The 11,079-nt window shown below is 43.8% G+C and overlaps 1 protein-coding gene across 2 annotated transcripts; it reads right to left on the bottom strand.

Moving 5' to 3' along the window:
- Positions 1–2,230: 2,230 nt before the first annotated feature.
- Positions 2,231–10,739, bottom strand: CD1D (CD1d molecule). 2 transcript variants are annotated; one of them, NM_001280887.1, is given in 6 exon segments: positions 5,408–5,481; positions 5,595–5,691; positions 8,127–8,405; positions 9,433–9,711; positions 10,073–10,366; positions 10,629–10,739. In NM_001280887.1, coding segments are annotated over 6 exon segments (1,017 nt in total). In that variant the 5' UTR covers positions 10,690–10,739; the 3' UTR covers positions 5,408–5,474.
- Positions 10,740–11,079: the final 340 nt, after the last annotated feature.

Below are 11,079 nucleotides of genomic sequence, written 5' to 3'. Positions count from 1 at the left end.
ATTTCTATTTTATTACCATAGTGCTTTGAAGACAGCATCTCTTTGTTTAATATCTAGTATGGCTGATCCTTCACACCCACCATTTTTTTTTCATATTTTTAATTTACACATTTTGGAGATCAGTTGGTATTTTGCTATATTGAATTTTCTAAACCAAGACTAGACTATGTCTTTTCATTAATTCAGAACATGTTTTTCGTCCTTCAGAAGACTCTGTAGTTTTCTTCATATGGGTATTATACTATTGTTCTGAAATTTATTCCTAAATATTTTATGTTTATGTCACTTTTTTAATGGACTATTTATTCCCATTTCCATGTCTAGTTGGTTATTATTAATAGAGGGAATAGTTTTGATTTTTATGTACATAACTTCTCTGACAAAATTTCTTTATAATTTCTAGTTTTTTTTTTCCAATAGACTTGCTTGTTTTTTTTATGTATATAGTCAGATTATCTGTAAAAAGAGCTGAGTTTGTCTTTTCTTTACCTAGGTTTGGGGGGCATGAGAGTTGCTTTACCTTGGCAGTTGACTGGCTTTTGTTTGGCTTCCCAAAGGTTGCAAAGTCAACAGGAGAGCTCAACTGTCACGTTTCTGTACTAGCTCACCTGGTCTAGGCTTACGCCACTGCAGTGACATCTGTGTTGGGCTCTCTTTGGTCTCTAATCTACTTCCTGCCTCCTTCACCAGCTTCAGTACTTTGAAGTCTAAAGTGCAGATCAGAATGTACAATTCTGCACGCACCAAAAACTTGACTATGAGTCACAGCCACATATTTGAGTCAAAATTCAGTGTCTTTCTCTCACAAAGAAGATATTAATGCCGTTGTTGGCAGTTCGAATCCGCCAAGCGCTCCTTGGAAATTCTGTGGGGCAGTTCTACTCTGTCCCATAGGGTTGCTATGAGTCGGAATCAACTCGACGGCACTGGGTTTGTGTTTTTGGCTTTTGTGGAGATGTTGTAACTGTTGTTGAAATTTAAAATCTGAGATATAGGTGATAGGTATAATTTTCTACTTTCTTCTATTGCTAGTTATTTTTCAGGGACTCACAGAAATTCATCTTCTCAGCAAATTCTAACAAGTCTGCTTTTGCCCTCTATTACTTCCATCTGCTAACCACTAAGTTTAACATCATGCGCATTGTAAAAGAATTCCTTGTATCGTCACCAAGCATATGATGACAGGTGATTTTGGAGCTGAGTAGCAGTAAACTGACAAACACCACAGCACTCTATAAGGAATAACATATGCCTAAAGAGGATTTTGTTCTGAAATGAATTCTCAGGATTTTCCGAAATGTTTTGAACTGGGTATTTGAAGGACGAAGATGATTTCCTGGGGAAGTAGGCTTTTGTTTTCAAACGTATTCAAATTGCTTAAAAAAGAAGCAGAGCTTTTGTGAATCCTGCTGCAGCCTTTCCAAAGTGTTCAGTAGGAACGTTGACACACATTTTCTAAGAATGTAAAAGCCAGCAGGGTTGGTGCAACAAGCCTGACACTGTTTAAGAAAGCTGTGCTAAACAGCATCACCTCAGGGCACTGAGGTACCCAGAACAATAATAGACCAAACAGTTCTAAAGGCACTGTAGCTTGCGAAGCATTTTCACACTTTTGGTCCCCATAACAACTGTGTGAGATAGTCAAGACACACTTTATTATCCCCATTTGGCAAAGGAGGAAACTGCCTCAGAGGCCAGAACTCAGGCCTCCTGATCGATTGCACTTGCTTGTTCATCTTACTGCCTCTTTTTCAAAAAAAGGCCTACTTTAAATTAGCCTACCTCCAGGAGGCCCTCCTAACCCCAGGCCAATTTCCTTTTCACTTAGCATTCCAAGAAATTTGTTGCATAGCATTGTTGTTGTTAGTTGCCGTTCACAACTCATGGTGATCCCATGTGTGCAGAGTAAAACGGCTTCATAGGGTTTTCAGGGCTGTGACCTTTTCAGAAGCAAATCACCAGGCCTGACTTCCTAGGTACCACTGGGTGAGTTGAAACCACCAGCCTTTCACTAATAGTTGAGGGCTTAACTGTTTGCACCATCCAGGGACTCTAAGAATAGTGGTTCTCAGAACATTAGCTAAGGATAAAAATCATCTGGAAGGCTTATTAAAACACAGGTTTATGATTCACTAGGTTGGGGAAAGGAGAGGCAAAAAATTCACATTTCTAACAATTTACAGGTGATGCTGGCATAGTGGTTAAGAGTTTGGTTGCTAACCAAAAGGTCAGTGGTTCGAATCTACCAGGCGCTCCTTGGAAACCCTACAGGGCAGTTCTACTCTGTCCTATAGGGTCATTATAGTTGGAATCAACTCAATGGCAATGGGTTTTTGGCTGATGGTGCTGGTCTGGAGATGACACTTTGAGAATTATTGATTTAGAAGCAGGAAGGATCTTTGCCCACAGCCCAGGTTCAGACTTATAAGTCCAGCATAGAAGGTGCAAAATCTTAATTTTCTCAAGCAAAGACTCTCCAACAGTTAAGTCTCACATTTTCTGGACATTCAAAGGCTTTGAGTGCCAGGATAATACTTTCCTGTCCTGGACAACTTTATCTTAAGAACAAATAAAGAAATGCTCAGATTTGTCATGAATGAAATCGTTTAGTTATTGCAAGGTAGTCACAGCAAGGCACACAAGACCTCAAGACATCCATTTAGCACTGGAGAATCCGAATTAACAGTTACAACGTTAGCTCATCGGTTTGAGTCCAAATCTTTAGACTTCCTACTTTACCTTTACCAAGTAGCCTCAGGAAGGAAGACTGACCACCTTTGAACTCAGAGGAGGTTCCTGTAGCTGAGGTCCAAGATCAGTTGTGGCAGACAGTATCTCAGCAGGCTTTCAGCCTTCAGGGGGAATGAGAGTCATAGACACCTTTTGCCATTGTCTTGTCTTCCAGGAATGAACAGAAATCCGTGAATTTATATACCATGTGTGCTGCCATGTTTAGCCAAGATTGGGGTGTTCTATTGCCAATTAAGGGAATTGTTGCATGACATATTTATGGCCCAAGGTAAATTTATAGAGATTTAATAAATTAAAAATTATGGGGAATTGTTTTGTGCCATATTTATGTTTTAAAGCCAAGTAACATAGATTTGATTTATTAGAAGTTTCGAAGGGAGTTGTTACATGACATACTTATGTCTTTGTTGACCACATACTTCTATTATGTATTTTCAAGGTTAGAGTAACTTTCTAATGGCTTATATGTATAAATATAGTTCCTAATAACTTACATAATTTACAATTAATGGTTAAAGACCTTATTGAAGTATACATGTTTCTAAGTTCTGCAATTTCCAATTTCTAAGCTCACATTCTACGTGACTTATACAGAGGTGTTTGAAAGCATTATAAAAACATCATAACAGTGTAAAAAAGCATTATGGAGGCATACATAATATGGTCATGTGTCGCTTAACATGCACGATAGGTTCTGTGAAATAGGATGTTACATGATGTAGACATTGTGCGAACACCATATTGTATACAGGCAGTCCCCAGGTTACAAACATCCAACTGATATACAACCCATAGTTATGAACCAACCCCATAAAGCCTATTATATTAAAAATGCAAGGTACATACAGTGGTTCATGATAACAAACGGGCTCTACTTTGCAACACGCATCAAAACATTATTATTGTTGTTACTGAATTATTATGCTAAAGATGTTTTAGTGTATCTTGAAGTGTTTAATTTTTTTTATGCATAGAAAGGTACACTATATACCACATCTATGTACTGTATCATTATATGCCTGACAGTGCAATCACTTTGTATACAAGAGACACGAGATTCACTCACATGTTGCATGCTGGAAGCTACATTTGCTACATCCTGTTCTCTGATCAGGATTTCTGAACTTATGGGACCACATATGTATATGCGGCCGGATGTTGCCCAGACATTATGCAGTGCATGACTGTAGTGAGTTGATTTGAGAACGTCACAAGCAGCAGACATAACATTCCCTGATTGACTAACAAATCATTTTTAACTTGGCCTTCTCATTTTTTTGACACCGGGGAGGTCTGCTGTTCCTTTAAGTTCCCTGCTGTCTTCTCTCTAAGTAGAGAGTAGACTGAGGGGCCACCATCACCATCAATACTACAGCACATGCCTGCAGAGGTGTGCTTAGCCGTCTCCATCTGTTGTCTCCTTTCTGTCTCATTTAGTAGAGATAAGTTGAAGAGCCTCTGTTTTGCAGGGGATACCTTCATGACTGTCCTCTTGCAATATGAAAGAAGTGACTGGCCATCGACTGGCCATTGGAGAAAAATATCCCTACATAGAGTAGCTTTTTACTACACAAAACAGCTACACTATGATTTTCCCTTTTTTAATGAGGTTACACCAAGTAGAAGTTTGAGACATCTCTGTCTCTTACGAGCCCTTCTTTTAAAAGGAAAATGTCCCTCTCCAGCTATAAATTCAAATTCATAACAGAAACCAAAGTCCTGAAAGAGCCAATCTGTCATTCAGGACAACTTCTTAGAAAAGGTACAACTAGGAGCCCTGGGTTGTCATCAGGCAGTAGATGTGGGTTTGGGGTATACCACATAGTAATCAACACTTTACAATAATTAGACATGTTCAAGAATTTCAAATTCTCAATGGAATCCAGATTTTCTAGAGTCACTGAAGCTGAATGAGCCCCTGAAACTACTGCCCTGAGATTATCTTTAAACTTTAAACCTTAAACCAAAACTACCTCCTGAAGTCTTCTTTAAAGCAAAAAAAAAAAGCTTATTTTACTTAGTAAAGTACACATGCTTTGAACATTGTGTTCCTGTAAAGAATTATTTACGTGAGATCAAATTGACAAAGGTAGGGTGGGAAGCTTAGGGGGCAGTGAGTTTAAGATAATGTCGGTGGAATAATGCGGAAAAGGATAGAGAGAATGATAGCACAACATGAAGAATGTAACCAATGTCAGTGACTTGTATATATAGAAACTGTTGGAATAGTGTATCTTTGGCTGTGTATACTTTCACCAAAATAATTTATTTTTTCGAAAATCAGATGCATTCACATAAAAGTCCACATTTCCAGCTTGTCTTGCATAATGCAGGTTACTTGACAACAAGGAGCTGGAGCTGCTTCCTTTGGACAAGATAAATGTTTCCAGTGCACTGCAGATGCCATCATTCAAACAATGAACTCACTCACCCACACCCCACCCTTATCTGCTTGTCCCTGGTAGGTATATAAGTTCATACCCATCTTTTTCACAGAAGAGTTTTGGGGCATAGACTTTAAGTCTAATGAAAAACAGATTGAGTTCTTTAAGATAAAATGTTAAAAGGATGTGGCCAGAGCTGCCTTATGATTGTTTCCTACTTCTTCAAGGTACCTCTCTTTCACCCTCAACTCCCAAGCAGACCAGACCTAACATCTTGGGCACTTGACGTCCTGAGTTCCACAGAGGCAGATGCGGGAAGCAGAGTCACAGGATGTCTTCTTAGGAGCTGTGAGAGAATAGAAAGGGAGAGGCCGCTGAGGAAAAGGGGAGCAGGGGACAGAGGGAAGAGGGAGCAGGGAGAGGGACTGGGAGAGGAGGAGGTGGGAAAAGGAGTCTCACCAATGCCTCTTAAACCACAAGTAGAAGCCTGCAACGAGCAGAAGGAGGGGCACCAGTACTGCCAAGATGATCAAGCCCACGGAGACATGGCTCTCATCTGCTTAGGAGAACACAGAATATCTGTCACCATAGGCCCCTTCCTATTTCAAGTTTCCTGGTCTGAGCCCTTGTGAGGGTGCCAGGTGCTTCTTATTCCCTCCCCCATTTAAAGCACTCACTCCTACTCCTCCGACACTTAGAGTTCCAATCTTTTCTCAGGGTCTAAACCAAAAAACTAAATCTGTTGCCAATCGAGATGATTCCAACGCATAGCGACTCTTCTGGACAGAGCAGCGCTGCCCCATAGGGTTTCCAAGGAGTGGCTGGTGGATTCGAATTGCTGACCTTTTGGTTGGCAGCCAAGCTCTTAACCACTGCACCACCAGGGTCCAGGCATCCCCAATTCAGGTCACTTCAGCCTCTGTCAGCATACAGTAGAGGGAATGGGCGCAGCTTTGTAGGAGACAGACCTGAGTCTAAATACAGCTCTTCCACGTACTAACTCTGCGCAGTTTCCTTAATCTATCTTAGCCTCAAATTCATCATCTATAAAATGACAATAACAGTACCTGCCTCAAAGGACAGTTGTGATTATTAAATGAAATAGTGAATACAGATAATATAGTTCCTAAAGTTTATGTTCTACAGCCTAGTTTGGTGAGTAGCATCTGTGGTGTTAAAGGCTTGCGAGCAGCCATCTAAGATACAACTATTCGTCTCTGCTTGTCTAGAGCAAAAGAGAAAGAAGGAAATCAAAGATTCAAAGAAGAAACTATTCTGTAGGACTAATAGTCTACACAAACCATGGCCTCATCTACCCTGAGACAAAAAGAACTAGATAGTGCTCAGCTACCACTACCACTGACCAGGATACAGTTGATGGTTCCCAATAGAATGGGAGAAAAATGTAGAGGAAAACTCAAATTTTTAAAAAAGGCCAGACATACTGGACCAGCTGAAACTAGAGGAACCCTCGAGACTATCACCCTGAGATATTCTTTAAACTTTCAACTGAACCCACTCCTGGAGGTCACTTTTCCCGCTAAATAACAGATTGGCTCATGAAATAAACAATATCGCCCATGCGTACAGAGCTCCTTTTAAAAAATCATCTACGTGAGACCAAAAGGTCAACATTTACCCTAAAGCAAAGATAAGACGGGGGGCGGGGAGGGGGAAACTAGATTAATGGGAACAGAAATAAGAATGTTGATTCATTGTCAAAAATGTAACCAATGTCACTGAACAACATGTATAAAAACCAAACCAAACCCACTGTGGTCAAATTGATCCTAACTCGTAGCAGTCCTATAGGATAGAGTACAACTGCCCTATAGGGTTTCCAAGGCTGTAAATTTCATGGAAGCAGACTGCCATATCTTTCTTGGGCGCAGTGGCAGGTGGGTTCAAACCAGTGACCTTTCAGTTAGCAGCTGAACACTTAACCACTGGGCCACCAGCCCTCCTCTTAGCAATAAGGGTAGAAATTGTTAGGACCTAATTTTCTGTGTTAACTTTCACCAAAAACACAATAAAAGATTATCAAAAAAATAATAATAACGTATGCAGAGTGCTCTGCCTACACGCAGGAAAAAGCACTAAACAAACCATAGCTAGAGTCCTTGGGTGGTGCAAAGAGTTAACATGCTCTGTGGCTAACCTAAAGGTTGGAAGTAAAGTTTGAGTTTACCCAGAGGTAACTGGCTGTTTTTAGATCTTTGTTAATCTGTCTTTCTAATGTCCCTGATCTCCTTCTGTTATGAACTGTGTCCCCCCCAAATTTGTGTTAGAATCTTAGCCCCTATACCTATGGATGTAATACTGTTTGGAAATAGGGTTTTCTTTATTATGTTAATGCAGCCATATCAGTGTGCGGTGTGTCCTTAACCTAATCACTTCTGAATTATAAGCAGCAGCTTAGAAATAGAGACAAGGAAGCACTCACAGGGGGAAGATGGATACCACGTGAGGGTCGCTAAGGAACCGAGGAACAGGGGCTACAGAAGCTGAGACAAGGATCTTCCCCCATAGCCAACAGAGAGCCTTCCCCTAGAGCAGGTGCCCTGAATTTGGACATCTAGCCTTCTAAACTGTGAGAAAGTACATTTCTGTTCTTCAAAGCCACCCTCTTGTGGTATTTGTGTTACAGCAACAGTGGGGAACTAAGGCACCTTCCTTCAGGGGACTGAAATCCTGCTGGGATTCTTTATTTGCTCCCTACTTCTGGATCTCTGAGTCCTTTCTTCTTGTTTCTTCCTGCGTATAAAACATCTTATTTCAATCTTTTTTGAGTTTCAGGTCTTCATGCTCCTCTTCCTGCATGTGGAATCCCTTTCTTCTAACCCTGCTGGTTGGAATCTTTGTCTCTGAAGCTCCTCTGTCCTGGGTCTGTCAAACTCCACCCCTAGAAAGCCCCACCCCTTTCCCAGCTCTTCCCCTTACACCAAGGACCACCTTCGCCCATTTCCAGCCTGGGTCCAAGTTGCTTCTCACCCCAGTAGAGGACGATGTCCTGGTCACCTAGACTGCTGTGCTTCACTCGGCAAGACAGGCCAGCCATCTCCGAAGCCGCCACATCCAGGGTTACTCGAAGATACCAGGTCTTATCAGCATTGGGCAGGACATCACCTCGCTGAGTGTCCAACTGCTCCTGCTTCCCCCGCATCCACATCACCCACACGGGCTTTGGGTAGAATCCTGAGACATGGCACACCAGCAGCAGACGGCCAGGACCAGGAGAGGGGCCACTGGACAGCCAGGCTTTGGGCTTCTCTGTATCAAAAAAGGGAATGGGGAGATCTTAAAGTGGGGGCTCCATTCTCTTCATCAGAGGCTCCAGGCCTCATGCCAGGCTCATGCTACCCACATTTCCACTTCTGGAGATGGAGCCCCTCGTAACCTCAATCCATTTGTGTTAACCTCTCTGGGAAAGTCTTCCCTGATATTCATTCTGCTTTCCCTGACTCCAATTTGGGATAGTATGTGGGAAGTAGGAGTCCTGGTGGCACAGTGATTAAGCATTCAGCTGCTAACCAAAAGATCAGCAGTTCAAATCCACCTGCCACTTCCTGGAAACCCTATGATGCAGTTTGCTTTTGGAATTGACTCAACAGCAACGGGTTTCGTTTTTCAGTTTCTGGTGCGAAGTGGTTACAGCTATTATTTAAGTTTTAAAAGCAAGACATAAATTGTATCTATGGTACGACCCCGATATAAGGTCCCAGAATCACATAAAAGCCCCTCCTCTGTACTCCCATAGCATCCTATAGTATGTTCAGCTGTAACAAACGTAGCATGTTTCAAGCACTGCTTTAATCGCTCATTTGTCTTCTCATCCTCCCCCCTCAAGCACAGGTCCCATCTGCCTTACTCATTTTTGATCCCCAGCGTGTATTTAACTGAATTCATGGTACCTCATAGGTACTCGTCAAGAAGCCCTGGTGTACAGCAGTTAAGTACTCAGCAGCTAACCAAAAGGTCAGTGGTTCGAATCCACCAGCTGCTCCATGGGAGAAAGATGTGGCAGTCTTTTGTAAAGATTGGAAACCCAGTGGGGCAGTTCTACTCTGTCATTTAGGGTCGTAATGATTTGGAATTGACTTGATGGCAAAGGGTTTGGTTTGGTTTAGTAGGTACTCAATTAATGTCTATGCAATGAATGAGTACCTGCACCCCTTACCCATTCCCTTTTAGGCTTTTTTCTTTTCCTCTGACGCTTAAAATGATGAGAACACAGGAATGAAAAAACCCTAGATAAAGTCCCAGAATGGAGAGCCAGGGGTGAGGCTGGCAGGCTGACCTTGCTTCTCCAGATCTGACTTCCCCACTTCAATGAGGCCACGGACAAATTGGGGGCAGGTGTCATTGAGGAGGCTTTGCACAGTTTCCTTGGTCCCTTCGTCCAGGTTGAGCACTCTGGTGACCATATGAACCCAAGGTGGGGCCTCTGGAGCTGGCTCCCATAAAGTTCCTTGAAAACTCAGGATATCTACTCCTTCACTTGCTATATGGAGGAAGGATTCTGAGCTGCCCCTGGGGTCTACCTCACAGCCGGCAGATATCTGGAGCTCAACGGGATCTGAGGAGAAGTACAGATAAGAGATCAAAGATTTAAAAGACTGGAAGGGATCAAGCAGAAGAAAGCGGTGCCAGGGTTATACTGGGCATCCAGAATGAAAAAAAAAAAATTCGCTGTACTGGAGTGGATTGGGACTCATAGCGCCCCCATGTGCTACAGAGTAGAACTGCTCCAGAGTTCAGGGAAATAACAGCGAGTGACTTGGGGAGGGCAGGAACAAGGGATTTATTTAAGGAGTCTCCAGGCAGAAGTGGAAATCAGAAGAGTGTAGAGATCAAGAGGGTCCACTACCTCCCAAGTGGAACTCTATGTCCCCTCTCCCCCCTTGGGTACCTGCCCAGGATCCCATCTCTCAGCTCACAGTCTTTGCGCAGCATTTTGAGGATTTCCTGAACGTCCCTTTTGAAGCTGATCCGATAAACCTGAAACACACGCTGTAGCTTCTGCCACTGCTGCTCGCTGAGGCCGCCATGGCACCACGGCAGCAGGCAGAGGATGGTGTCCGAGTCATTGTTCCAGCGGTGGGTCTGCAGCTCCCCCAGCCACCCTAAGCAGTCCGTGCGCATCCAGCTGCTATTGACGAAAGACGAGATCTGGAGAACGCGGAAGGTGAAATTCTCTGGCGGCACTGAGGCCGAATCGATGTTGAAGGAGCCTAGCGAGTGGCGTGGAGAGCAGGCATCATAAGGAGAAGGAAGAAGAGCAAGCAAACAAAAACCGTTGCGCTGGGGAAGGGAGCGGTCTGCTAGCTCTGAGTCCGCTCCCAGACCTCAGGCCCGGCTGCCGGCGGGGACTGCAGATTCCCAGGCTGGCGACTGCGCGCCGGGCTCCCAAGGGGGGCCCAGGCTCGACCCCCGCCCAACCCGGCTCCCTGCCACCGCCGGAGCGCGGACTTTGGGTGCTCTCGTTCCACTCACCCTCGTAACGTCCCCAAACTTGGGGGAGCCCCGAGACGAGCAGAAGCAGTAGGAACTCCATGCCCCCGGAATGGACAGCTCTCGGCGCCTGCGCTGAAGTCCTACCCTGGCCTCTGCCCCACCCCACCCCCGCCCCACCCCCCACCCCCGGCTCCGCTCTGACCCTGGAGCCGCAGCACCCTGACCGGCTCCGGCTCTGACCGCCGGTTCCCTTCCTCCCACTTTTGAGATTATTTTTTTATTTTCCAAGAGGTCTGCCTTGCAGGTAGCGATTTGAGCTGGAAAAAGCAGTGGTCGACGCCCAAGGCGCGGTCACAATGCTGCCGGTCACTTCATTTTCACAATAGCTTGTCTAAATATGTTCTGCGAAGGGTTTGGGATCGCGTGTGGGAAGTATTTACAACTATTTTTTACGTTTTAAAAATAGAACATAAAATTGTATCTTTGATAC

Source organism: Loxodonta africana, chromosome 3 (genome assembly GCF_030014295.1).
Source record: "Loxodonta africana isolate mLoxAfr1 chromosome 3, mLoxAfr1.hap2, whole genome shotgun sequence".
Lineage (NCBI taxonomy): Eukaryota > Metazoa > Chordata > Mammalia > Proboscidea > Elephantidae > Loxodonta > Loxodonta africana.
The sequence above is the reverse complement of the archived record's forward strand: the minus strand, read 5'-3'. Positions and strand labels throughout refer to the sequence as shown.

Bases quoted from the DNA above. Each gene is read 5' to 3' on its own strand.
- CD1D (XM_064279813.1), bottom strand. The intron at 8,406-9,432 runs GTCAGCCTGCCA...TTTTTGATACAG, and splicing joins GTCAGATCTGGAGAAGCAAG to AGAAGCCCAAAGCCTGGCTG. The intron at 5,692-8,126 runs GTGAGAAGCAAC...TCTCCTAAGCAG, and splicing joins GGACATCGTCCTCTACTGGG to ATGAGAGCCATGTCTCCGTG.